The sequence below is a fragment of the Lissotriton vulgaris genome, chromosome 7 (assembly GCF_964263255.1).
Source record: "Lissotriton vulgaris chromosome 7, aLisVul1.2, whole genome shotgun sequence".
Taxonomy (NCBI): Eukaryota; Metazoa; Chordata; class Amphibia; order Caudata; family Salamandridae; genus Lissotriton; species Lissotriton vulgaris.
The window spans coordinates 1,280,825,116-1,280,852,835 of record NC_141695.1 but is presented as its reverse complement, the minus strand read 5'-3'; the positions used below and the strand labels follow the sequence as shown (position 1 = coordinate 1,280,852,835).

Below are 27,720 nucleotides of genomic sequence, written 5' to 3'. Positions count from 1 at the left end.
GTGTGAGTGTTTGATTGATTCAGATCTCCGTCCATCACCACCCCCTTTTGTACCGATTTTGGCCGCCATAAGTGTGGCAGGGTATGCTCAGATGTGAGTCCCTTGCTCATTTTGCCACTGAATTCAAGCAAGCCGGGCTGAAGACGGCCGGAATGCCAGAAACCGGTCCTCGGAAGCTTGTTTCCGGTCCAGGGAAGACATGGCTTGGCAGTTCGGGCTGGACTGTTCCCATGAGGCACAGGGTCAGACTGATTTGCATATAGCCATGTCTGAACTGGGGTGGCAGAGTGGGCTAAAGAACGGTGATGGATTAAACGCAGATCTTTTGCATGGGTGTGAGTGTTTGATTCAGATGCTCCGTCCATCACCACCCCCTTTTGTACTGCTTTTGGCCGCCATAAGTGTGGCAGGGTATGCTCAGACGTGAGTCCCTTGCTCACTTTGCCACTGGATTCAAGCAAGCCGGGCTGAAGACGGCTGGAATGCCAGAAACCGGTCCTCGGAAGCTTGTTTCCGGTCCAGGGAAGACATAGCTTGGCAGTTCGGGCTGGACTGTTCCCATGAGGCACAGGGTCAGACTGATTTGCATATAGCCAAGTCTGAACTGGGGTGGCAGAGTGGGCTAAAGAACGGTGATGGATTAAACCCAGATATTTTTGACTGGGTGTGAGTATTTGATTAATTCAGATGCTCCGTCCATCACCACCCCCTTTTGTACCTCTTTTGGCCGCCATAAGTGTGTCAGGGCATGCTCAGACGTGAGTCCCTTGCTCACTTTGCCACTGGATTAAAGTAAGCCAGGCTGAAGACGGTTGGAATGCCAGAAACCGGTCCTCGGAAGCTTGTTTCCGGTCCAGGGAAGACATGGCTTGGCAGTTCGGGCTGGACTGTTCCCATGAGGCACAGAGTCAGACTGATTTGCATATAGCCATGTCTGAACTGGGGTGGCAGAGTGGGCTAAAGAACGGTGATGGATTAAACCCAGATCTTTTGACTGGGTGTGAGTGTTTGATTGATTCAGATGCTCCGTCCATCACCACCCCCTTTTGTACCGCTTTTGGCCGCCATAAGTGTGGCAGGGTATGCTCAGACGTGAGTCCCTTGCTCACTTTGCCACTGGATTCAAGCAAGCCGGGCTGAAGACAGCTGGAATGCCAGAAACCGGTCCTCGGAAGCTTGTTTCCGGTCCAGAGAAGACATGGCTTGGCAGTTCGGGCTGGACTGGTCCCATGAGGCACAGGGTCAGACTGATTTGCATATAGCCATGTCTGAACTGGGGTGGCAGAGTGGGCTAAAGAACGGTGATGGATTAAACCCAGATCCTTTGACTGGGTGTGAGTGTTTGATTGATTCAGATGCTCCGTCCATCACCACCCCCTTTTGTACTGCGTGTTGCACTTGTAGTCAATGTACCATCCAGCGGCACACGTGCCGGAGAATCCAGTCAAACAGTTAACCCACAGTTGACCTAATGCCGTAACATAACAAAACTCAACAATTTCCCCTCACCCACAGTGCCCTTTATACTGGACAGTAACCTTCACACCCTCTCCTTCCATCAATCCCACCATGTGCAAACTGTACCTGGGTGCTTGCCAGTTGCCACACCCACACAGCCTAAACCTTTTTTTGGAAAGGATCAGCCACAAGAAGTAATAGTCACAATCATATTAACCACTTGAACATGGAATAAATAACCATTCCTAATAAATCATATCTTCGAGTGACAGCACGTATATTGCAGCCCCTCAGCCGTGCTTTTAATACATTCATCCCAGCAACGCAGCCAACAAGCCAGACGTCACTCTGCACTTTACAATGTCCCAACTCAATGTACATCTCTAGAAGGGGAGTTCAGTATCTGGCTGCACTGATTTATGTCTGTTTTTTGTTTTCTTTCCCAACGTTCAATATTACAGGTTACATCCCCATCTTGGTGTCTGTGAAGATTCAGGGTTTTGTCCCAGGTCAGGATTTTAAGCTTAGCCAAATATAACATTGCATATTCCACGTTTCGGTCTTTCAAAACTGTTTTATCAACAGGCTTGAATGCCCACCACTCCTCCTGTACAATGGGAGTGAAGGCAGGCAAGAACAAGAGTCTGGGCTTTTTCTCACACTAATAGGATATCTTGTGGACACTAAAAATTGAATAGTCTGCCATTATGGCCGTAGTATGTGTACCCGGCAAAGGTCTTAGGACAAGTGATCCATGCCCCATTTCTATGAAAAAAATCAACAATATTTGCCCTGATAAAAAGCTAAATAAGGAGTGCTTGCACAAAGATTTCAGGTTTGCCCATATCTGTGGTCTCTGCAAGTCCCAGAATTCTGACATTATTTCACCTGGATCTCGCCTCCAGGTATTAATTTATGCACACATCACTTCCAGCACTCTCTCCATTAGGAGCAGCATTTCAGTTTGGCCTGAGGTGGGATAGCCTTGCTCTCTGACACCCTATGAAGCCATGCCTGTTCTCACTGTCTGTTTATCCAGCCCTTCTTTGAGAGGATCCATCCTGTGGGACAACGTGTCAATTCTGATGAGGTTAACTTGAGTCTGCCATTCATTTCTAGCAGACTTGCTTTGTGTTTGCAACATCAGATGATTGTCAAGCCTGACAATGTGACTCATCTGTAGCTCCTTCCGCTTTCTGGGTCTGAGCCCTGCTTGAAGAGAAGCCTCCTTTTCCCATTTTCCATGCATTAGTTAAGGAAGGAAAGAGTATCTGGTGATCAGTTCATCCAGCATGAGCAGGAAATATACACATTAGTTTTCCCAAATCTTGCTCAGCTCTTCACCACACCTACTGTTCGATTGACAGCACTGTTGCACAGCTGTATAACTACTTCCGAAAATGTAGGGGTACAGTTAGGTCCTTCCCGGGACACACCAGTGAGCCTGCCCCCTACTGCTGCAACAGAGCAATTACTGCATGAAATCGCCAGGTAGCCATAATCTGCACCAAACACGTATAGTTGTGAGTAGGCAACAAATCTATACAAGGATTGGTCCATAATACACGATGAATCTGAAAGGGCTGCACACCTCCAATGTCAACTTCAATGGTTCCCTAACCAGTCCAGATCCCAGTTAACTATGCAGTGCAGCCTCAGTATTCTTGAAATGGTCTCTCTTAGGTAGTGCTTGCGCTGTCTCTTCGATACATGCTGTATTCATGTATGGACATTAAGATCCGACCATTTTCCACCCATCTTTTCCATTGATTCCTGTTACTGTCCTTTGTAAATGGTGGCATTTGATTAATCAATAGGCTTAGTGGTCTCTCCTTAGTACCTCCTTTTCTCCTGTTGTAACCTCCCAAGAGGACTGCCCCTGTTACATGTGTTGTTACTCTAGATGTTTTAATTACATTCTGGGAGCACTATTTTCTTAAATGACTTTCTCCTGCCTGCTGTTGCAGGAAGGACACGCTCTCCGCAACCGCTTTTTATTTTAACCGTCACGACACGCCTGTGAAATTTGAATGCGACTGACAAAACAATTCAGTTATTTCAGTAGTTGCCTGCTGTTGCAGGCGGGACACGCTTCACAGCAAACGCTATTTTTTTTACCAGCACGGCACGCTTGTCAAATTTGGGCACAACTGGCAAAACAATTCAGTTATCTCAGTAATTACTCCAATGCACCACTTAGCCTCATGATTCAATAAGTTTAAATAATGGAGTTGGAGTCGACTTCGAAGTTTAGTAAAAACCACTGTGGCGATATGACCATCCATGACGAAAAGTAGGAGAGGGGGAACATTCAGGCCCTTTTCTGCAGGCAATTCTCGCCAATCCAAAATGCAAAGCCATGTAATAGCAGTTGCCTAGTTGAAGGTCTGTTTTCACTAAATTATTAATTTGACAGTAAAATTGCAGCTTACGGTACAGGTTGAAAGATTGTTTTCAGATATGTAAATCTCTCATGTCATGCAGTAGAGTTTTATCTGACAACAGCGTAGTTTAGCGTGTTCAAGAAATTTAGTTAGTGCTTATGTGGAAATATGGGCAGTGCAGAAGTCAGGCAAGCAAGCACCTTTGGTATTTACCTCTTATTTACAGAAAAGAGGTTCTGTCTGGTGTCCCTCTTGTAGTCTAAACAATATAGTACATCACAGTTCCATTCCCTCTGGATGCCCTCTTCTCACAAGACAGGCATCTGTGGCAGCCACCATTGCCACTCATTTACAGGAAACAAACTACAAAAAACTAAACATAATGAAAAGAAAAAGTTTACAACGCAAAACTCAAACTTTCACAAATGTGAGACCGATTGCATTGCAAAGGCTTGTTTAACAAGCCATCACCATCATGCGGGCTCAATTTTGGCATTGCTACTGCACGTCTTACCAGCTAAGGCCCTTCAAGTATACCGTAGTGGTAGCGAGGGTGCTGCAGGAAATAATATAAGCAAGGATAAGAGTAACTTTACCCCAGTTAGGTAGTAAAACACGTCCATATTTGGGGTGCAGTGGACCCATAAACTACCTTCAACTCTTACAGTTCAGCATACATTGCCCTACTGGGTTACCTTCTGAAAATGTAAGTGCTGTCTTTAACAGCATAATCACATTAGATAAGGAGGTTCTTGAAACGTGACGATAATTTATTGACAAGGAATATATTTCAAACTTCGACATTTCCAGAGTACACATGGATGTGTCACAAATTGTTCGCAGCCCTGCTTTTGCGATGCAAATGGCCTAGTGTACCCACAACTAAAGTCTTCACAGCAGTCAAAACAAGCATTTGCGATGCAATAGGTCTCGCATTGTTGAAAGTTAGAGCAATTGGTGTTGTTAATCTACCTAAGAAATAGACCCCGTACATTCAGAAGCATTGTTTGAGCACGGTGAGCTAAAATAAGAGTTGATCTGCCCTTCCTTTACTGTGTTGCCCCAGGTTGATGATGGGCCAGACTTTTATTTTGGTATAGGACTACAACCGGCAGCAGTGTGCTTGCGCCGGGTGTGTAATGCGCAAGAACCTACCCAGGGGACTGGTGTTTGATACTGGGCAATGTGAGTATATACAAGAAACCAAACCACCCAAAAAACAAACAGGTAAGACAGCATTGTGGGTTAATGCTCCTGCTGCTGAGACTTATGAGAGAGCTGAATGGTCTGAATTTGTGTCAGGCCCATATATCGCTTTTATAATTTTTCTGAGATTGATAAACTGGCCTTTCAGGCTGTTGAATAATACCTGCTACATTGTGCACATATATTGCCTTTTGATTCAGTGCACCTGGACAAGGGAGGCTGGGAAGCTAACACCAGTCTTTGAAAATGTGCTCACAACAGCCCGACTTGGATTGAGTGAATGTAGCAAGTTATTGCAGCCATTTACAAATGGATTTGAGGGGCATATTTTATAAATTTGTAGCAGAAAAATGGTGTGTTCCCTAAGAGCAGTTTGCCAGACTGAACAGCTCATGCTCCATTCTAAAAGCAGCTCGCTGGCCCTCTGCTAGGGGGTTCCGCTGTGTCCAGCCTTGCACCTGGAGAATGTAGCCTTTGCAAGCACATTAGACACGTACTGACTGACGAGACACCGTTCAGACATGTGCCAACATTTTAAAGGCACTGTTTTGTGCCGGTGGTACAAACTGCAAGGTCCTGCCACAGAGGGCCGAAATTTGTCCTCGGAGGACGTGATCCTCCAAGAAAGAAGACAGCATTTTTTAAGTGAGGACAATGCGAATTGCACTTCAGCAGAAACCCTCTTCAGTACGAAGATTCCTGGCTGCTCTGCTATATAAGTGCTTCATGTAGAGAGCAACAGCTGGAGCACCCGGAAGTAAATTAAAACCACTAGTAGTGATTGTGATAGAGTGTCATGTTATTTTGAAAATTGTAGGGGTGCATCGTAATCGTCAATAGTCCGCATCCGCATATCTAAAGGAATGTATTAACGTGTAGTCATTAAAAATGTAATATTAATGCAGCATATATTAGTGCGAATAGAAATGTAACGATTTCATTTATGAAGATCAATGTAGTGTTTGTTTGAAATGTATTTTAGATGATGCATTATGAATTAGTTCACGTATAAAGTGATGCATTAGATCTAAACGTGCACCATATTAAAGTCTGCACGTGTAGGTATGCTTATTCATTTAGAAAATGTAATGTCTTTGGTGTTTATGAATGTAATGCTGTTAATGCGTGATTTAAATGTGTAAAGGCCTATTCGCATATACGTTTAGGAGAAGGCCTGTTTGTAATTTCTTATGTTAGCTGAATTTTCGTAGGCCTGAAATGTATTTTCCTTGGGAAGGCTCTCAGTCGAAGGTATCCAGCAGATTTTGTGCGCGTGTGAGGCTATTCTGTTCACATGGCTTTTGTTGCAGGTGCAAGGACACACATCTCGTTAGACAGAATAACCCTTTGTTTTGGGATTTAGGATGGTAGGAGAAGCCACCATGGGAGTGTACGGGAATGCAGATATAATACTTTCAGCGGAGAAGGTGCCTGGGATCCTAGGACATCCACACGGTTGTTCGACAAAGTCAGAGTTTCGATGGAAAAGTACGAGAAGGAGACTCCTCTGAAGGGGCGTATGAAGGGTGTGTTCTACTGTTTTGGGATTTTGTATTAGGGACAGTGGCCCGAGGGAGGAGAGGCAGAACTAGAGAAGGAGAGAAAGGGCAGGTTAGGAGAAGAATCTTAAAACGAGCTCAAGTGAGTGTACATCTGATGAAGTCCTCACTACTGACACCTTTTCTCTTCTCTTGCCTGGGAATGAAGGTATGTAGGGATTTACTCTAGCAATAGTGGAGGGACAGCCTAATCGATTTTCCTTTCAGGTTAATGAATACTAGGATAGAGGTTGGAGCAGTTATCGAATGCCTGATGCTTTTAGAGTTAACTCTTATTCTTATTCTGAGACTCTTGCGTAGGATTTTTTTTGTAATATTGCCCATTTATTTTCTTAACCTCGTGCTGAGTTGCTTGTATATTTAGTTCTTTTTGGCTTTGCAATAAATCCCTTAATTTTTGATTCAGAGTCTGTGGTCCTTTGGAATTACATGATTGAACAGCTTAAATTATGTGGTAAAATGGAGTTTCTCCCCTTTACACTTCCTAGCAGATAGAAAGGTCCAGTCGACTGAGGATTCTTATAAGTAGCAAGGTAAGATAAAGATTAGATAAGAATCCAGCGTTATCAATTGTGTGTTTGTGTGTGTAAGTGTGTGAGCGCACGTGTGTGTGTGTGTGGGGGCTTTGGTGTCTGGAAGGGAGTTTGTGTATATGCGGGGGCGTGCATGCGTGTTTGTGTGTGTGTCTGTGTGTGCGTGTGCTTAGCTGTCTACAGGAAGGTTGTGAATGTTTGGATGTTTATAGGGAGTTTGCGTGTGTGTATTTGTGCATCTTTGAATGCGTGCTATGGTGTCTATTGTGTCAATTGTGTGTGTGTGTTTGGGCTCCTATTTAGGGAGCCTGTGTATGTGTGCTTGAGTTTCTATATAGCAAGGTATTGGTGCTTGTTTGTATAGTTCTGTGTTCCTTGTGTGCGTGAGTAAGAGTACTAGTGTGAAAAATGTGACTGTGGGAAGATGGGTGCTGGTGTGTGTGTGCATAACAGGATGCACAAAGGTTTATAGGTTGCCTGTTGAGGTTTATTGGGTGTGTGTAGTGTTTCTTTTATGTTGGTGTCATGTGTGTAAGTGTGCTCGTATCTGTGGAAGGCTGTTTGCGTGCATATGTGTGTTGGCAAGGGTTGTGTGTACATGTTGTAAATTCGTGTTTTGGGAGACATGGGGCCATATGAATCAACATCCTGATTTGCGATTCTCAAATAGCGATTTTTTAGAAATCGCTATTTGAGAATTGCAAATAGGGATGTATGTAAAAAATCGCAATTTTTTTGCAATTTCTTAATATTCCTTAATTGCGATGAGCAAATTGCAAATCGCAATTAAGGAATATTTTCCCATTCATTTCTATGGGCCAGGAGGCCCATAGAAATGAATGGTAAGTTATTCTCAGTTTGCGATTCGCAATTTGAGAATCGCAAATTGAAATAATTTCAAGGGTGCAGGGGTGTCAATAGGACAACCTGATGCACCCCTGAAATAAGCATGGGTGCACATGTGGCGCACATACATGCCCTAAGGGCATGTACGTGCTTCACATTGCACTTTCAAAAATGCAAAAAAGTGCATTTTTCAAAGAAATCGCAAATTACCACCAACTTGAAGTTGGTGGTAATTTGCGATTCCTTAAGGCCAAATTGCACTTTTTTGGTGCTTCTTACATTGCATTTAAGGAATCTCAAAATGTGTGATTCCTTAAATGCAATCGCAAAATAAGGAATCGCAAATTTTGTGATTCCTTATTTTGCCTTAATACATACCATTTGGCAAAATTGCATTTGCAAACGCCAAAATTCTGCAAATTTTGGCGTTTGCGAATGCAATTTTGCTTGATACATATGGCCCTAAGTGTGTTTGTGTGGGATTGCTCGGTGTGTAATGTGGTGCTTCTGTGTTTGTGTGTGTGGTGTGTTTGTGAAGACTGTTAGGGGTTTGTGTGGTGAAATAAATACATTAAAAGAAGAAGTCGTGGAGGGAGAGATAGCTTGAGGTTGAAGTGGGCAGTTCTCCTTCAGAAAGAGCTTCAACAGAAATACTTTCGAATAAACTATTATTTTTAATCTAAACTAAATCGGCGGTATGAACTCAAAAGCTGGATTCAATTTGCAGATATTAAATGCTCCGCAACTCGAGACATGCCATGCAGGAGCAAAGCGGTAAGGAAAGGGGGGGGGGGTGCACGGAACAGAATAGGTGCCCTCGGAATGCCTCTGACTACAACTGAGAGCTTCATTGAAATACTTTCAAATAAACTATTATTTTTAATCTAAACTAAATCAATGGTAGAGGCATAAGAACTCAAATTTGGGATTCAACTTGCAGATCTTACATGGTGCGCAAGGCGAGACATACCATGCAGGAGCAAAAGAAAGCAAGCGAGAGGGGAGGGGGAAGTGCTCGCAATAGAACAGGCGCTCTCAGAATGCCTCAGACTACAACTAACAAAAGAAAGGCGCAGCCGCCATTATTCCAGCTGAGGCAAACTGTGCTGATTATATTAATTAAAAAAGAGTTGGGGGAGAGCGTGTGCTGTCTGCAACAGCATGCAGGAGCAAGCTATTTAAAAAAATAGTCCTCCAAGACTATAATTAAAACATACCGGGTAACAACACATGTACCAATGGGTGTACTCATGGGAGGCTACAAGAAGAGAAAAGGCAGTAGTAGGGAGGGACTACTAAGCCTATTGACCAATGAAAAGTCACCATTTACAAAGGACAGTGACAGGAGCCAATTAAAAAGATGGGTGGAAAGTGGGCGGAGCTTCATGCCCATATCCTGAATACAACATGTCTCGAAGAGACAGCGCAAGCGCTTCCTAGGCGAGACCTAAAAACACAGGCTGCCAGTCTGTTTCACAGAGATATAGCACCTGTTTCCAGTTCTGGGTTTTTCATTTACAACTTACTGTCATGAGTTGTGTTAGTCAAGTTGGTTCAATTCTCAAAACACACTGACATGTTAAATGAAAACACAGTGCTGCAAACATTGGACTTCATTACAACGAGTGTCCCAGAGGGGGGTTGAGGTGTTCACGGCCTTATTTGCATTTCCCCAAGAAAAATGTGGAATTTCATGTGAAATTGATGCGCTTTGTTTTGTTGAAATTTGTGCTTTTTTGCATGAAACATTGCATGGACTGGAATTTACTGGACATTGTTCTCCGCAGTAGACGTCATCAGATTTGAAATATTGAAATCTTCCAGGGGAAAACTATTGGGGTGCTGTAACATTGGTGTCCACAGAGAGGAGGGGACATTGCCAATTAACTCAATAACTTGTTTTATGTTTTCTTGCATTGTCACAAGACATTGTTACACAGTAAAATACCAGCTATGATTTTGCCCAGATCAGTGGCACTCATTTTATTAAACTCTAGAGGTTGAGCCTCTAAGTAGACTGTGCTGAAATTCGATCATCGGACCTCCAGGTGATGACACACAAGTCTCTGCAGTGATCAAACACCACTCATCTGAAAGTCAGCCACTCCATTTTATACACTGTGGGATAGGTGGGGGTAGGAGGAAAAATCAAGCAATCCCCTGCTCTACCTTTTTACGTATTTAAATCGCTGTAGCATCTAAGAAAGAAGTATTTCTTATTAACTCCATGGCTGCTAAGGCAATTTCCCTCCTGTGCTGGAAATTGCAATTTGCATTGTTTCATGACGAGCTGGGCTCGTCATCAGCGTGCGAGGAGGCTACACCATGACGAGCCCAGCTCGTCATGAGCGTGGAAGGGGTTAAAAATTTACAAATATTTAAAACCATTAGATTGTTTAAAAAACCTGTCAGGCCCTGTTTCTTGGGTATTCTGTTCACTTCCCCTTGAATTCAAGCACTCCTAGATTTATCCCGGAGACAGCCTTAGGCCAGAGTGTGCAGATGCCAGGACAGAAAGCATAAAAGAATGAGAAACTATTTGATGGTGTTGACTGCACTCTTCCTGCAGTAATTTCTTGAGGCTCTGCCCTATCCCCTTCCAACACTTTACCCCATGTGTTTAGTTGAATAAATGGCAGGTAGCTTTTTAGGGGTCAATAGAGGCCTACACATTCCACAGGGAGACCAAGAGAAGAAACTGCTTTAGATCTTTGCATGGCTGGGGGTGGGGCGGAGTGGAATTGTCCTTTTCCAAAGTCAAAACAACACCTGTAACCTCTGCCAGGGTCCCTGCCTTGGTATAACACATCCTCTCCGAGTAGACCAGCTCTCAAAGTCACCAGAACGTTTGGCCCTAAAATAATTTTATTTGTGTACTCCTCTGGGATCCGCCTCCATCCAGGCAATTATCCGAGTTATTAAAAAATTGTGAACGTTCGAAGGTACATGAAATGGGATTAAGTTACCTCTATCTCTGACGCACCGGTCTGTTAGCCAATGGGGAGATTCTCTCTCAAGCTGGTGACCTTCCCTGACATGAACGGCCTATCGTTGTACATGTTACTCGTACTAGAATGGAGGTAGGGCTAATAGCATGCAACGTAATGACCCAAATGTCCCTACTAAGATTTTGGAAACGCCAGGAGTCAGGTGGCGTACAGAAGGTGTCAATATGGTGCAGAGAGGAAATCCAAACCAGCAACCTTGGTTGGGCACGGGATGTAAGGAAAACCCTCCAGACCGTAGCTGCCCACCTAAAATTGAGCCTTTTACAGCCATCCCAGGACGTAGTATTTACAAAAAGAATGCTTAGGGATCAAGGGCTCCTATACTCTCGATCACAAGACTATGATTATCTGAGGGTAAACAAATCTGTTAATTGGGTAAGGAGCGCATGGGAAAAGGAGGCTCAGTTCCCATACTTGGATTTTTTGCCCAATAAATGATTAAGACATGAAATCCTAAGGGCTCGTGTGGGCATTAATCCTTGGAAGACAGAAGGAAAAATAAAAGCAGCCTTGATCCAACCAGATGGTATTTGTAAATGTGACTTAGGAGTAAGAAATTATATCTTACATATATTGCTTGATTGCACATTGATTTTAGTAATACTGAAAGTGTTTTTATGTCCAATATTTTTAAAATATAAGGTGAATTCACGTGCTCAAGCTGCTTGTCTCCTTATGGATATGTCATTTTTAGATATAACAATTGCCGTGGAGAAGTTCTCGAAAGCAACAAGAGAATTTGTAATGGAGAAAATAAAGGAGGGGTGTTGATTTTAAATTTGTTAGCGTTCCGCCAACAATGAGAATTTTATGGATTTATATTTTTGTAAACTGTGTTTAAATGAAATGTGGTCTAATTATGTTATCACTATGAGGATCCAAAGTTTTATGTATGGTTTATAGACTATGGTCTAAATAAACATCTTTTTATCTCTCTCTCTCTCTACTCGTACTAGCACAAATCTAGCCAAAAGGCAGTGAAAACTGTACAGCAGCAAAGGCAAGATAGTCAAGAGTGATTATAGAGGTAGCTAAAGGGTTAATGGATTCAAAGAGAGAACAGTGGACTATTACTGCATCCTGATGTAGTTTTCCTTAAAGAGATGCTTCTCCTGCTCTTTTCTAAACTTGAGCATGATTGGGGCATGTCCTGATGGACATGGGATGTTGTTGCAGATTCCAGATGCAGCGATGGAGAAGGTGAGGACCTTTTTAGGGTTCAGCCTGCGAGACAAAAGTGTTAACAAAAAGGGTTTGGAACCCCGCATGTTACTTACCATTTGCTAGCTTGCGTGGTACTTTTTTTACAGCCTCGTAATTCGTCAAGGCAGGCCTAACATAATTTCTATTTCTCTCTGTGGAGCAGGGACCGACCACTGATATATTCAACTTAATCAGTGCCCTTCCATTGCTCCAGACGTGACTGAGGTACTATTATGTTCTTTTGACCTTTTTGTGTCCTGCAAACAGAATGTGTGTGACTGGCAAAAATATGCCCAGCACGACAAACAAAACTCCAAAGATGTATTTTCTTTACTTAACGTTCTTTCATTTTGCCAAGTCTTTTTTTCTCACTTTGCAGTTATGTTTTCTTTTGTTTTTGCTTGTGGGCGCTGTGCTCAAAAGATGACAATTATCTTGTTCTATATATTGCAAAAAGACAGTGTTTCTTGCTTATGTGTAATTTTCAAAATTATGCAGTGCAGTAAACTCCAATCCATCCCACTCCAATCCAATCCGTACCACGCCAATCCAATCTACCCCACCTCACCCCACACCAATCCACTCAATCCAATCCACGCCACTCAATCCAATCCACCCTGGAGAAATCCGGTCACCTCACTCCCCCCTAATCCACTTGAATCCCCCAGACCACACTCCAATCCTCCCAACCCACCCCACTCCAATCTGCTCCACTCCACTGCAAAACAATTTGCCCCACTCCAAAACAATCTTTCCCACTCCAATTCAAAACAAGCGATACGTGGAAAAAGACAAACGTCATCCCTCTACTAAAAAAGCCTACAGCTTATAGTATTCTCTCAGATTTCAGACCGATTTCTCTTCTCCCTGCAGATTCAAAAATCTTAGACTCCATTGTCAATCCACAACTTTTCAGAGTTCATTGAAACACATAATCTCTTTCACCCTTTTTTTTGTGTTCCATGAACATCATTACGGATTCCATCAAATTGACACTGGATAAAGGTCAGAACGCTGCCTCAATTGTATTGGATCTATTGGCAGCGTTGAAAGTGACATTCCTGTGACAATAGGGGCTTGCAAATATGCCCCTAATTCCTTTACAATTTAAACACTGGCAAAACCACACTAATATGTATGCCAGTGAACCACTAAAGTGGTGGGCTACCAGGAATTCATAAGTTCAGAGAACCAGCTAGCGCTCAATCAAATATAGTCCTGATGTTAGGATTTCAGAAGAATATCAAGTATAAATGCTGATTTGGGTTTCTGACCTCAGGTGTATGCCATTAAACTCAGGATCATAGACAGCAACCTGCCTAATTAGTATTCACTAGACAAGTAGTTCTGTATCCCCCTGCCACTGGAGAATTTGTGACACAGTCTATTAGCACACAGATTGCAGCACAAAATTAGACAGGTCCAGGGAAGCAAAACCGGCCCCGGCAAAGTGCTCGGCCGCCCCCTGTAACAAAAACGGCGCCCAGGGGCCTGAACCGGCCCCCACCCTTGCGGCGCACCGGGTGATTGCCCGGTGCCCGATATGGCCAGTCCGGCCCTGGACAGGTCACAAACTTTAGTGCGTAAATTGCGACCACTATTTGTAACCTGTTTCTTTGTGCACCATGCCCCTGGTGCCTTGTCTGCTCCACCCTTATTAGTTTATTGCCCATTCTTTCATTCCCTGCACCTTATATCCTATGCCTTGGCCTGTGCAATAGGTGTATTCACTTATTCATCAAGAGTCACCACAAGTTTCCTTCCACTCACCTCCATGGGGAACTGCTTTCCACTCACTCTGTGCTCCGAGCCAGGATTTGAGCTTCCATTCCCCCAGTGAAAGTGGAGGGCTACAGCCGAATATTGTGCCGGGAGGCCGCCTCCAGTGATGCTGACTCCCTGGTCCAGCTCCACTTCCACTGCAAGATTAAAATAATGTGATCTGAGGGACAGAGATATATACATACACCCCCGCAACACCATAACTATCGGCATGCAGGTGGGGTTGTTACAGGCTATCTGGAGCTCTGTGGCTACTGGTTAGTGAGAGATGGGGCTAGCGAGAGTGAATATTCAGCTCCATCTTACCTGGAAGTGTGGGTCAGAAAGAGATTTCTCTCCTATTGGTGTGGTCTAGATTGTACTGTTAAGGGTTTTCCATCTACATATGCTATAGTCTATAAGCACTTTCTCACATCTGCCCCATGTTGGATAGGGTGGAATTTCTCAACTGTGGGGCCCGGGCACATATTAAGGGCCAGATGTACGACCCTTCCAATTTGCGATTCGCAAATTACGTCTTTTTAGCGACTCAGACACTGTTTGCGATTCCTAATGAGGTCGTAAATTGCCTGCCTCATTAATATTCATGAGGCATGTGCAATTTTCGACCCCATTGGGAATGGCTAGCACTCCCAGGGAGGGTGGCCTGCTGGGGTCAGCAGACCACCATGTCTGTGACTGCTTTTAAAATAAAGCAGTTTTTCCCCCAAAATGCAACCAGTTTTACTTGAAAGGAAAACAGGATGTATTTAAAAAAGAAACATGATACATTACTGTTTCATGTTTTTTAAGAGCAGGCAAAATAGGGCAGACCTATTTTGCTGTCGCAAACGAGCTGATTACTCGTTTGCGACTGCACAAATAGGTCGTACACCTGGCCCCAAGTCTTTCTACTTGTGTGTTGCTGGGTGGACATGTGTATTTAACAAGGACCCCCTGAATTAATGAATTTTGAAATTCCTAGGTCACGGAAAATAGTACAATTGAGAAATAGCAACCTAGGCAATTTAGAGATTACAATACCATAGTGGTAAAAAATTGATAAAGGGTTGACTACAGCTGACTAAAAAAACATAATTTTATTTATCAATTGACACAGTAAAAAGGTTCATTCATATAACATAGAATCAAGATTAAAAATTCATAGTATACATATAACATAGACATCAATGCATAAAGATTAGTAAACAATAAAACAGGGTAGGTGGCATAAAAATTGGGTCTCTACGCGCGTTTCGGCGGCCAGCGCCTTCTTCCTGGAGCAGCCATGGAAGAAATACCTAGCAAAGGGGAGTTACCATGGATGATCCACACAGCCTCTGGACGCTTATATAAATCCAATAAGGTGTCCCTCGTACAGTCATCCTCGGGCCAATAGAATTTGCCATAAATTCTCTACGTCCATGCTCATCCATGGTAACTCCCCTTTGCTAGGTATTTCCCCCCCCCCCCTCACCCCCCTTTTTCTTATCATTTAAAATCCTCTTCCGTTTGGACAGAATACCGCAAGGAAATGATAACAACAAATAAATGTAAATTACATTGTTTTTATCAAACTATAGCTGCTAAAATTTAGATATTGTTTTGTTAGAACTTGTTTTTATAAATATGTAACTGTGAAATGTTATAATTTTGTATTCTATATGCATTTTTACTCTATAGATATTACGTGGTTGCTCCAGGAAGAAGGCGCTGGCCGCCGAAACGCGCGTAGAGACCCAATTTTTATGCCACCTACCCTGTTTTATTGTTTACTAATCTTTATGCATTGATGTCTATGTTATATGTATACTATGAATTTTTAATCTTGATTCTATGTTATATGAATGAACCTTTTTACTGTGTCAATTGATAAATAAAATTATGTTTTTTTAGTCAGCTGTAGTCAACCCTTTATCAATTTTTTACCACTATGGTATTGTAATCTCTAAATTGCCTAGGTTGCTATTTATCAATTGTTTCTGGGTGGACTGCATGTCTTCCCTCAATTTTGGGACCCGATTGCACGGTGACGATTTTTTCACCTGTGTGTCCTAGCTTGGACAGCTAAGCCTCTCTTATCTGCGAGCACCATGTTAGACTTTGCGGTCTCTCTTACATGTGTCTCAGGATGGACACTGAGGCCCTTCTCACCTGCGTCGCCGAAGTTTGCACTCACTTGTGTGCCCAAGGTAGGCCAGTGAAACCTGTCTCGCCTGTCTGCCCCAGATTAGACAGTGAGGCATTGCTCACATTTGGGGCCTTGTTGCACACTGACATGTCTGTAGCCTGTGTGTACCAGCTTTGACGGTGAGGCCTCTCACACATGTGTGTTCCAGGGCGAGCAGAGAGCCCTCTGCCTGTTGCCTGCCCCAGATTGGACAGTGCAGCCTCTCTCACCTGTGTGTCCCAGGTTGGTCAGTGAGAGCAGCTTGCTTGGATTTCCATAGCCAGTGAAAGTGAAGGCAGTGAGGCTGGAGTTGAAGACAGCAAGTTCTTCAGTAATGTTTACAGGGGATTGACGGCTCCCATTGCAGCTGCCCAATCCGCCCCAGGTAAGTGGACCTGTGGGAAGAGATAAACTCAAACTTAACAATATCTATGCATTCATCAAGCAAAGCAGTTTAAGGGTTCTCTGACCCCAAGAACTGAAATGTCATGGGCACCCTTACTTGAATAATATAGATATTCATTTCCTCTTGTGGTTTCTGGTCAAGAGAGGAGCATAATGTTTTCTTTACAAAAACCTCTTTAAATAATTGCTTTTGATATCATTTCATTACTGTAGACAAGGTAATATTGAAGCAAATAAGTCTGTTTTTTGTTAGTGGAAGTGCTTGGTAATAGTTTAGAGACTTTGGGCCAGATTTATCAAAATGTCACGCAACGCAGCGCAAGAAGACACCCTGCTGTGCCGGGTGACAGGGAGAGGACCGGAATGTGCCATATTTAACATTATATATGGCGCATTCCTGTCCTCTCATTGCACTGACGCACTATGTGCTGTCTAGCATCAAAGCAGGCACCCTTGTGCCATGGTGCAGGGGCGCCTGCATTGCAGGCAGGTTTGTTTTTGTGCAGGAAGGCCCACCTTCCTGCACAAAATCAATCCTCTGACGTTTGTTCCCCCTTCTACATGTACTTCAGGATGCAGCACATGTAGAAAGAGGAAAAAAGACTAGGAAAAAATAAACACATTTCTCCTCTGAACCCCTCCCCTGGGAAAGTGCAGCATACTGACGCATTTCCACGTCCATGACTCATAGAAAATCTGGGAATGTGCCAAAATCCATGGGTGGATGCGTGGAAACACCCATGTTCCACAAATGGAACACCTCTCTACGTTAGAAAAACGCAAAGCAGCTGACTTGTGTTGCCTTACTCTACTCCAAATGTACCAAGCCAAACAACATGGTCTTGCGTGGCTTGACAAATCTCACTCTAGGTTTTGCATCCCCCTGTGCCCCCTTGCATGTTGCAAGGGCGATGCAAAACCTTTAATAGTCTGCCCCTTTGTGTCACTTGCCACCAGCTATTCCCGAAAGAAAATCCCAAAATGCACCAGCATAGCATCGTGGGTTGAAACTATCACTTAGAGGTTGGGGTGCTGACTGTAGTTCAAACAAGCTGCATAATAATTCTCTTAAACTGTCTGACCCTCTTACTCTAACATAAGACAGAATCCCCATGAGCCATGTCCATTACTGAGCACTGCACCAGTCCACAGAAATACAGCACCAATTGCCAAATGAACAGGCATGGAATAAATGAAGAGGTTTACAACATACTGCTAGCCAACCAAGAGACCAGCAGAAATGGTCAAAGCTGCCAACGTATTAAAAATCATAAACCTTGGGCCTGTCTCTCACACTTCTTCATCCATGACACTGCAAAGGGCTAATGGTAACAGCGCCTTGGTGGTCATCACATGCAACACTCAATCACTTCTCACATAGGATCAAAACAAAGGCAATGCCCTTCCAACCACACACCCTTCATACACACTGTGGCATACTACCCATGTCGGCAAGTACTTCAGCACACCACTGAGGGGTAGTAAGCACTATTTAAATGTTACAATACAATACATATATTTGTAAAAGTTACATTTTTGTTGCTGACATTATTGAATTGTATTGTAATTACATTTATATAGGGCATACTACCCCTGACGAGGGGTCGAAGTTCTTTTTCATTGAGTAGCACGGTAGTCTGGAACCCATATAGGATTAGTGGTGAATTAGTATTGTAAAAATATGAAAGGATTTTGAGTGGTGAATATGTTAGTCAGTTATTTGGACTGAGAAGGATAGTGGAGGGATAGAAGAGGGAAAAAGGTTTGCATTTATATAGCGCTTGCTACCCTTGATGGGGTGTTGAAGCGCTTTCTTGGCAAGTAGCAGGCTACTTTGGAACCCATAAAGGATTAGTGGTGAATAAGTATAGTGAAAATATGATAGTATTGTGAGTGGTGGATATGTTAATTAGTTATTTGGCTTAAGAAAGATAGTGGAGGGATAGAGAAGGGAAAAAGGTTTGCATTAATATAGCGCTTGCTACCCTTGATGGGGTGTTGAAGTTCTTTTTCGGGGATTAGCACGCTGCACTGGAACCCATACATTGTTAGTGTTGAATTAGTATAGTTAAATATGAAAGTAATTTGAGTGGTGGATATGTAAGTCAGTTATTTGGATTGAAAGGGATAGTTTAGGGATAAAAGAGGTAAAAAAAGATTTGCATTTATATAGCTCTTGCTACCTCTGATGAGGTGTTGAAGCGCTTTTTCGGCAAGTGGCACGCTACTTTGGAACCATAAAGGATTAGTGGTGAATATGTATAGTGAAAATATGAAAGTAATGTGAGTGGTGGATATGTTAGTTAGTTATTTGGATTGAGAAGGATAGTCGAGGGATAGAGAAGGGAAAAAGGTTTACATTTATATAGCGCTTGCTACCCCTGATAGTGTGTTGAAGTGCTTTTTCAGCGAGTAGCAGGCTACTCCAGAACCCATAAGGGATTAGTGGTGAATTAGTATAGTGAAATATGAAATTCATTTGAGTGGTGGGTATGTTAGTCTGTTATTTGGATTGAAAAGGATAGAGGTGGGATAGAAGGGAAGGATATAGATTTTTGTTTGTTTGGTTTTGAGTTCATAGCAGTTGGAGGAGGCTTGGGGTGAGGAATAGAGAGGTGGAGGGGAAAGAGTCGGGGTTTGGAAAGGCTTGGTATGAGGGATTGGAATAGTAGAAAGAGGTATGAGATGATGCTGGGAGGGTGGAATAGGGAAGAGTCTCGAAAGGGTTATTTTGGGGATCACAGTAGTGGTATTGGGTTTGGGATGAATGAGCGAGTGGAGGTAACCGATATACTGATAGCGGTACAGAGTGAGAAATAGGCTAATGCATTGGAAAGAGTAGTAGAAAGGTTTGAGATGAGTCAGAGAGTTGAGCTAGAATGTATATTAAGAGCAGTACAGGATGAAAAATAGAAAGAAACATACCCTATGCACACACTTGAGAGGTATAAAATGGGCACAATATGTCCGAATGCAAATGTTCAATACAGTGCAGAGAAACAACAATAGTATGCAAGTTGATGTAAATAAATAAACAAGTGTTTGTAAAGAATCTTGGTCTCCTTGTTTTAATCAGTCACAGCTTGTGAACAACCAGCCGACACGTGTTTCATCGCATCTTGCGAATCTTCAGGGCTCCAATGGTTGTGTTTAGACCAAGTGGTCGCTCTTCCGGTGATACTTCCGACCCGGAAGGGCCCAAGACCATCCAATCTCAATTTCGAAGTGAATTAAATTAGCTTGCAAGCGTAATGCGCTTGTTGTGGGTCGCCCGGGAGAAGGTAAAGGTGTTGAATCACTCTGTATCTATGATTTTTTCTATGTCGCGATTGATATGAATTGCTCAGTGGCCTCGTCCGGACTTGATGTCTTTTAGACGTCTTGTCTCTTTTGTATTCTCCCGGGTCTCTGTGTTCGGAGTGCGGAGGATGAAAAATAGGGTAGTGCATTGGATATGCTGAATTATACGAAAAGTAATAAATAAGTAAAAGTAATAAATATATCGATCCAACAGTAATAAAGATATGGATCCATATGTACATGGAAAGTATTTAAATGCACAAAGGAAGGTAGTATATGTAGATTAAAGATGCATTAAATAAACTCTGGATTTCAAGTGTTGTTGTACTTTAAATTAGGTTTTTTATTTTGATATATATATCATTTGTAGATCAATAGTGAAGCAATTGTAGATAAATATTAATGATAAAAAAAAATTATTTATTTATGCAGTTACTTATATACATGTTAAAAACATAAAATAATGTAATTATCAGTAATATGTACATTTGTTAAGCAGACTAATGAACATCTTTATATAATATTTTCTTTAGACATACGTATTCTACACATGTATACAAAGTAATACACATATATAGATACATATCTAAAGTACAAATAAATGCTTATATACAGAAAGATATGCTGTATATTTCTATCTGTTCGCATATGGTGAGCCAATTCTCGAGTAGTTTTCTGAAGATAAGGTGGTTATCTTTGGATCTTATGTTTGGGGGTAAAGAGTTCCATAGTTTGGCTGCTTGAATAGAGAATGATGTGCCACTTATTTTTTTCTTGTATCTTGGCATTCTGAGGCGCGGTGCCACTCTAGAGCGAAGGTTTCTTTGTTGAATGTGTTTGGTGATTTCATTCCTGACGACGAGCGGTCCCGTTACATGTATTGCTTTATGGGTGATACAAAGCAGCTTGAAAGTGGATCTTCTGGCGACCAGTAATCAATGCAGGGCTTTCAAGGTAGGGGAGATGTGGTCTCACGTTTGATATGCAAGAGTAGTCTGGCAGCAGAGTTCTGAATCTGTTGAAGTCTTTTCATGGTCGTTAAAGGTGATCCGTGGTAGAGGCTATTGGCGTAATCGTTTTTGGACAAAACAAGGGAGATGGCAGCCTAGACCTTGTGTGGAAATTCCAAATAAGGGAAGATTAGTTGCAGAGTTGTTATAGTAACAAAGCTTGATCTTGCTAGTTTGTCCACTTTGGTATTCATTGATAGCTTGGAGACCATGGTCATTCTGAGGTTTCTTACTTCCTTCGATATTTTAGGCGGTGTTCCCAGATCATCAGGCCACATGGCGAGTGGGTCATAATGTATCCAATCGCCACACTATATTTTCCACCACAATATTTTCATAGATGGTATTTTGTCGTACAACTGTCTGTGCATTGAAACTTGGATGTCCTTTGCTCTCTGTTGCAACCTTTAATTTCCAATAAAATAGCATTAGTAGAGATGGGCCTAGATGATAACATAGACATGTCAGGCTGTCTACGAACATTACTTCTGCTCATATACAAACCTTAAATGCTGTGACATATGTGATTAGTGATATATGCAGTTTATTGAGCTCATGGCCTGTGCATATGGTATAAATGCATTTATCTGGCCTCCTGATGTTGTTTGCTTCTTATATGTTAGATTGTGTGTGCTATCCTTCCTCTTCGTGTGTTTGTCCCTCCCCTGGTGCATGGACGTATTACTACTGTCCTTCCACTGCTCACTTTTCAAGCACCCCTTATTTGGTCGTGCCTAGCGCTGCGGGCATGCGCTTCTCTAGGAAATCGGCCACTTGGAATCACTTCAGCTTTTGTAGAAGCTTGTGTGTTTGGTGCTCACACGCTGTTGGCCATTGCGTTTGGCTTTAGCACGCAATTGGCCAAAGGCGTGTGGATGTCCCAGCTTTTCGTGAAAGGCTTACTCCCAAAGTGTTTTGCTCTCGGGAGCCAGAAGAAGCGCGCAGGGGCCATCTGTTTTGGGTCAAGTTTCAAAGGTGCATCCCCTCCACCCCACCTCCACAAGAGTGCGCATCGCCCAGCCTCTTCTCTTCTCCGCTTTACTTTGCTCATTTCCTGTTGGCACTTCCCGACCCCTCACTGCTGTTCACCGTCTCCACTCGGGCCCTTTTCTGACTTTTTTTTCTTGCATTTTCAGTTTTGCTTCCTGTCATGCTACACCCCCTTACTCTTCCACCCAGACCTCTTAGGGGTGCTTCTGTTCAAGTGTAGAGGTCAATCAGACAGCGCTAGCTTGATCTGAGGCAGCTGCCCAGTGATAATATTGACTTGGCAGCCAGGAGCATACTAATGCCCATCACTATGAGGAGCCTTTCTTAACTGAAATTGCTATCCTTGGAGAGCAACACCATGACAAGTAAATCCACGGCTCCGTGGCCGGTGATGCACAAACGTCCCTCCGGCCCAGTAGCATGGTGAGCGCAGGCTTGATGATACTTTCAGTGGCGCCATCCCCTTTCCTTTCTGGTGCTTAGCGTTACACATATGGCCTGGGCCCCAAAGGTCCTGGGATTTGTGAATTGGAAATCTCCAATAAAGTGACATGAATTTTATGACATATCCCTGAATTGCACTCAAAACTTTTAACAACATCTCTCCCAGGTGTCAATAGGGGCTCTCCAGATACTCCTCGAAAAGTACAGCAAAAAACAAAACTCTGTCTATATTTTACAATCCATTCATCTATACACAACTTAATTCATCCAGTATTCTTACATCAACTCCTCCACCAAACTTTCCATCCAACCATGTATATCCACACACTCTACTATCCTTCCAGACTCACGCATCAAGTCCAAACCACCATCCACTCACACACCATCCCATCCACCCATGCACTCTTCCATCCGTCCATCGCATCCGCCCCACCCACTAACTCATCCAACGTATCCACCCATTTGCCCATCCTCCCTTGAATCCCTCTCTACCCACCTTCAATTCACCAAAATATCCACCCCAAATCATGTAGCCACCCATCAATCATCAATATAACCAACCCTCAGCCTACAAAAGCATACATGTCCTCCTCTACCCATTCACTCATTTTTCAGTCCATGCATTCACCCAGTCATCCATCACGTGTCTATTTCCTCTGTGTCGCCTTCTCGTTCCTGCCTTTCAACCTTGTGTTTCTTCTCAGTGTGTCTCTAGTTGCCTCGCTCTCTCTCCTCCCTGTCTGTCTGTCAGTCGGTTGCATTTTTCTTTCCTCTCCGTCTCCTTCACTTCCCCTCATTTTTTCCCTCCGTGCCCCCTTCTAGCTGCCTCTGCCCTCCATGCACCCCCCTTGCACGGTATTAATACAAGTTTAGTTTTCAATTAGCTCTCTTTATTGCTGTGATTAGTCGCCCAGTGCTGACAAAGATTATATCATTGGCGGCGTGGACTATCAATAGAAAGCTAATGACTTTACGTGCAGCCGGGCAGTGAGATGTGCTGCGCAGTCTCCGTCTCGTGGGTCTCTCACTAACCCCCTGCCCCAAAATGTCTTTTAATTCACCCTTCATCAGTTCATTGCCCACCTCTCATTCCTTCCTGACCCGCCTCATGAGTCCTATCTTCCACAACCCTCCCGTTCCTTCCCCAGCCCCATATATTTCCTCTCTCTTCCTACGCTCTCCTCATGCTTTATATTAATTTCCCTCCCATCAGTGGCGCTCTCCCCAAACACCTTTCCGCTCATTCACAGCATCTCTCCCTCTTCAGCCCCCCTCCTATATCCTCCTTACCACATATCCGTCCCTTCACTTCTCTTTTGCCTTAGCCCACTCCCTACCCTCAGTAGAATTCTTTCTTCCACCTCATGACAACTTCTTCCCTCCTACTCTTCGTCTCTCTCCCTCTTCACACCGCCCCTTCCCTCCAGTTACTCCTCTCTCCCTCTCTGTGACATCTTCCCTGCCAGACCAGTCTGTCTCTCTCCCTCCTGATCTCACGCTCTTCATTACCTGTCTCAGTCCACTTCAATAAAAAACAAGCATTTCATAGCCAATAGGTCTCGCATTTGGGACCTTATAAGTATTTAGTTATGCAGCACAATATCCTCGGTGCAACAACATTATTTGTTGCATGGTTAAACACTTATAAGGTCCCAAAGGTGAGACCTATTAGCTATGCCAGTGCTTGTTTCTTTTTGTTTAAGCACTCCACAAGAGTGCATGTGTTTTCTATTGTCTCTGTTGTGTGTGTCTACCCACTTCACTGTGCTCCGTGTTCCTCTCATCCGTGCACATTTCGCCTGTTGCTTTCTTGTCTGTTTGCTTCTCCCCTCCAGCCAGGCTCGAAGTGGGCAGTAAAAAGGCCTGGGCACCAAAATAAAAGTGGCCCCCCATTAGTCAAGTCAAGTCAAGTCAGAGAATTTGTATAGCGCACTACATACCCAGAGGGTCTCAAGGCGCTTGAGGGGGGGTGGGGAATTACTTGTCGAAAATCCACGTTTTAAGTTGCTTTCTGAATGCTAGGTGGTTCTGGGTAAGGCGAAGGTAAGTGGGAAGTGAGTTCCAGGTTTTAGCTGCCAGGTAGGAGAAGGATCTACCTCCCATGGTGGTTTTGTTGATGCGAGGTACAGTGGCAAGGGCTTGGTTGGATGATCGTAGCTGGCGGGAGGGGGTGTAGAAGGACAGTCGTGTGTTGAGGCATTCTGGTCCGATTTCGTAGAGTGCTTTGTGTGCGTGGGTCAGGAGCCGGAAAGTGATCCTCTTATTGACGGGAAGCCAGTGGAGGTTTTTCAGGTGACCAGAGATATGTTCTTTACGCGGGATGTCTAATATGAGCCGGGCTGAGGCATTTTGGATTCGTTGGAGTTTTTTCTGGAGTTTAGCGGTAGTACCGGCGTAGAGGGTGTTTCCATAGTCCAGTCGGCTCGTGACCAGAGCGTGGGTGACCGTTTTCCTGGTTTCGGTGGGGATCCAACTAAATGTTTTTTTGAGCATGCGAAGAATGTTGAAGCAGGATGAGGAGACGGCGTTGACTTGTCTGTTCATTGAAAGTGAGGAATCCAGGATGACGCCCAGGTTCCGTGCGTGGTCTGTCGGGATGGGTGCTTTTCCAAGGGCTTCTGGCCACCAAGAGTCGTCCCATGCGGAGGGGGAGGTACCTAAGATGAGGACTTCTGTTTTATCTGAGTTCAGTTTCAGACGGCTGTGTTTCATCCATTCGGCTACTTCTTTCATTCCTTCGTGTAGGTTAGTTTTGGCGGTGCTAGGGTCATTGGTGAGTGATAGGATCAGTTGAGTGTCATCCGCGTAGGAGATGATGTTGAGGTTGTGTTGGCGTGCGATGACCGCGAGGGGGCTCATGTACACATTGAAGAGGGTGGGGCTGAGTGAAGATCCTTGTGGTACGCCGCAGATGACTTCAGTGGCCTCTGACTTGAATGGTGGAAGGCGGACTCTCTGGGTTCTTCCGGTGAGGAACGAGGTGATCCATTCTAGTGCTTTTCCTTGGATTCCGATGTTTCTGAGGTGCTGTAGAAGGGTGCTGTGGCAGACTGTGTCGAAGGCTGCGGAGAGGTCGAGGAGGATGAGGGCGACTGTGTCTCCATTGTCCAGTAGAGTTCGAATGTCGTCTGTTGCTGCGATGAGGGCGGTCTCAGTGCTGTGTTTCGCTCGGAAGCCGGACTGTGAGGAGTCGAGGGATTTGTTGGCTTCGAGGAAGGCGGCGAGCTGGTTGTTGACAGCTTTTTCGATGACTTTGGCCGGGAATGGAAGAAGCGAGATGGGGCGGTAATTTTTGAGTTCGGTGGGGTCCGCTGTGGGTTTTTTCAGAAGGGCGCTGAGTTCAGCGTGTTTCCAGCTTTCCGGGAAGGTGGCGGAGTTGAAGGAGCAGTTGATGACGTCTCGGAGGTGCGGTGCTATGATGGAGTCTGCTTTGTTGAAGATGTGGTGAGGGCATGGGTCTGTGGGGGATCCTGAGTGGATGGAGTTCATCAGGCGGATGGTGTCCTCAGTGGAGATTGGGTTCCAGTCATTAAGGATGTTCGAGGGGGGTGAAGGTCCAGCAAATGGTTGGGTGGGTTGGTCTCCGGGTTGGTTGTCGAAGCTGTTGTGGATGTCTGCAATTTTGTTGTGGAAGAATGAAGCTAGGGAGTCGCAGAGGGCTTGAGAGGGGGTGATGTTGTTAGAGTTGGCCGAGGGATTGGTAAATTCCTTGACGATGTTGAAAAGTTCCTTGCTGTTGTGGGCGTTGTTATCTAGTCGGTCCTTGAAGGCGGTTTTCTTGGCCTTTCGGATCAGTTGGTGGTGTATGCGGGTGGCGTTTTTGAAGGCGTCCTTGGTGCTGGTGGTTGGGTCTTTTTTCCAGGCCTTCTCAAGGGAGCGGCAGAGTTTCTTGGATTTCTTAAGATCATCGTTGAACCATGAGGCCTTCTTGCTGCCAAGTTTGCTTTGTCGTTTTTTCAGTGGTGCTAGGATGTCAGCGCTGTTGGATAACCAGAGGGTGAGGTTGGTGGCGGCTTGGTCGGGGTTTGAGGAGTGGGCTGGGGGGTTTAGAAGAAGCGATGAGGAGATCTGGTCGATGGTGATTTTGTTCCAGTTTCTTTGCAGAGTTGGTAGGGGGTGGTTGTTGGGTTTGGGCTTGTTGTAGGTAAAGTGAACGCAGCTGTGGTCAGTCCAGAGGAGAGCCGTAGTGTGGCTGAAGGAGACATGATTGCTGGAGGTGAAGATAGGGTCGAGGGTGTGACCTGCGATGTGGGTGGGGGTAGTGACCAGTTGTTTAAGTCCGAGGTTGGCGAGGTTGTCCAAAAGGGTGGTGGAGTTGCGGTCGTTGTTCTTTTCAAGGTGAAAATTGAGGTCTCCCAGAAGGATGTAATCTTTGGAGGGGAGCGCGTGTGGAGTGATGAAGTCCGTGATGTCCTCACTAAATTGTGCGTGGGGTCCTGGTGGCCTGTAAAGGAGGGTGCCTCTGAGTGTGGTCTTGGGGTCGATGTGGATCTGGAAGTGAAGGTGTTCAGAGTTGGTGAGATTGACGTCAGAGCTGGTTGAGATGTGGATGGATTTCTTATGGACGATAGCGATTCCTCCTCCTGTGTGGCCGGTACGGTCCTTGCGTATGATCTTATAATCTTCTGGGATGGCAATGGTGATGTCTGGGGCGGAGGAGGCGTTCATCCATGTTTCTGTAAGGAAGGCGACGTCCGGAGAGATGGTGTCTAGTAGATTCCATAGGTCAATGGCGTGCCTGTGGACCGATCGGGTGTTGAGCAAGATGCATTGTAGGTGGTTGGGGTCGGGAATCTGTGGTGTGGTCGTAGCGGAGTTGTTGTCGGTGCCGATGAATTTGCAGGAGTAGCATGAGAAAGGTCCATGGGTGTGTCCAGGAGCGGCTTGGACGCAGTTGGGGGAGCGGCCGGGGTTAAGGGCTAGGAGGGTGGGGGCATCGTAGGTAATGCGGGAGGGCTGGGCAATGCGAGGGCCAGGGGGTCTGGCGCTGGGCGCGGTCCAGGCGCGGACCTTCGGCGCGGGTTGGGCGCGGTCGCTGCGCGTACACGCTGCGCGTGAAATCTTCTCTCATATATAGATAGTGGAGGGGGCGGAGCGTGGGAGGGGCTGCTGGGAGGCGGGGAGCGGGGAGGAGACACGGTCCACGAGTGACCAAACCCAAAATGGACGGGCGGAAACCAAACAGGGATTGCAATCAGAGCGTCTAAAGTCAACAAATACACAATCAAAGCAGCGCAATATACAAGGAGATGCCTTGCGCAGTAAAAACGATACCAGGCGCTATGTTCCCCTCTAGGCGCTCAGGGAATGCAGGCTACGTCGGAGCGCAATCACCCAGGTAGGCAGAGGGTGTTAGGAGCAGCAGCTGGGGCAGGCAGTCGTCAGAAGCAGCAAGCGGAGCAGGAGGAGTGCAGCAATCAGCCTGGAGATCGTGGCTGGGAGC

The 27,720-nt window shown here is 44.7% G+C and overlaps 1 protein-coding gene across 2 annotated transcripts in view; it reads right to left on the bottom strand.

The window, feature by feature from the left end:
• The window catches only part of LOC147703408 (carbonic anhydrase 4-like), a 136,220-nt gene that overhangs the window by 56,471 nt on the left and 52,029 nt on the right, over positions 1–27,720 (bottom strand). For both annotated transcript variants that reach the window (XM_086931841.1, XM_086931842.1), the window contains exons 4-5: positions 16,359–16,523; positions 13,968–14,116 (exon numbers count right to left, since the gene is read on the bottom strand). In XM_086931841.1, the coding sequence (XP_086787967.1) occupies positions 13,968–14,116; positions 16,359–16,523 (314 nt within the window). The remainder of the gene's footprint in view (positions 1–13,967; positions 14,117–16,358; positions 16,524–27,720) is intronic.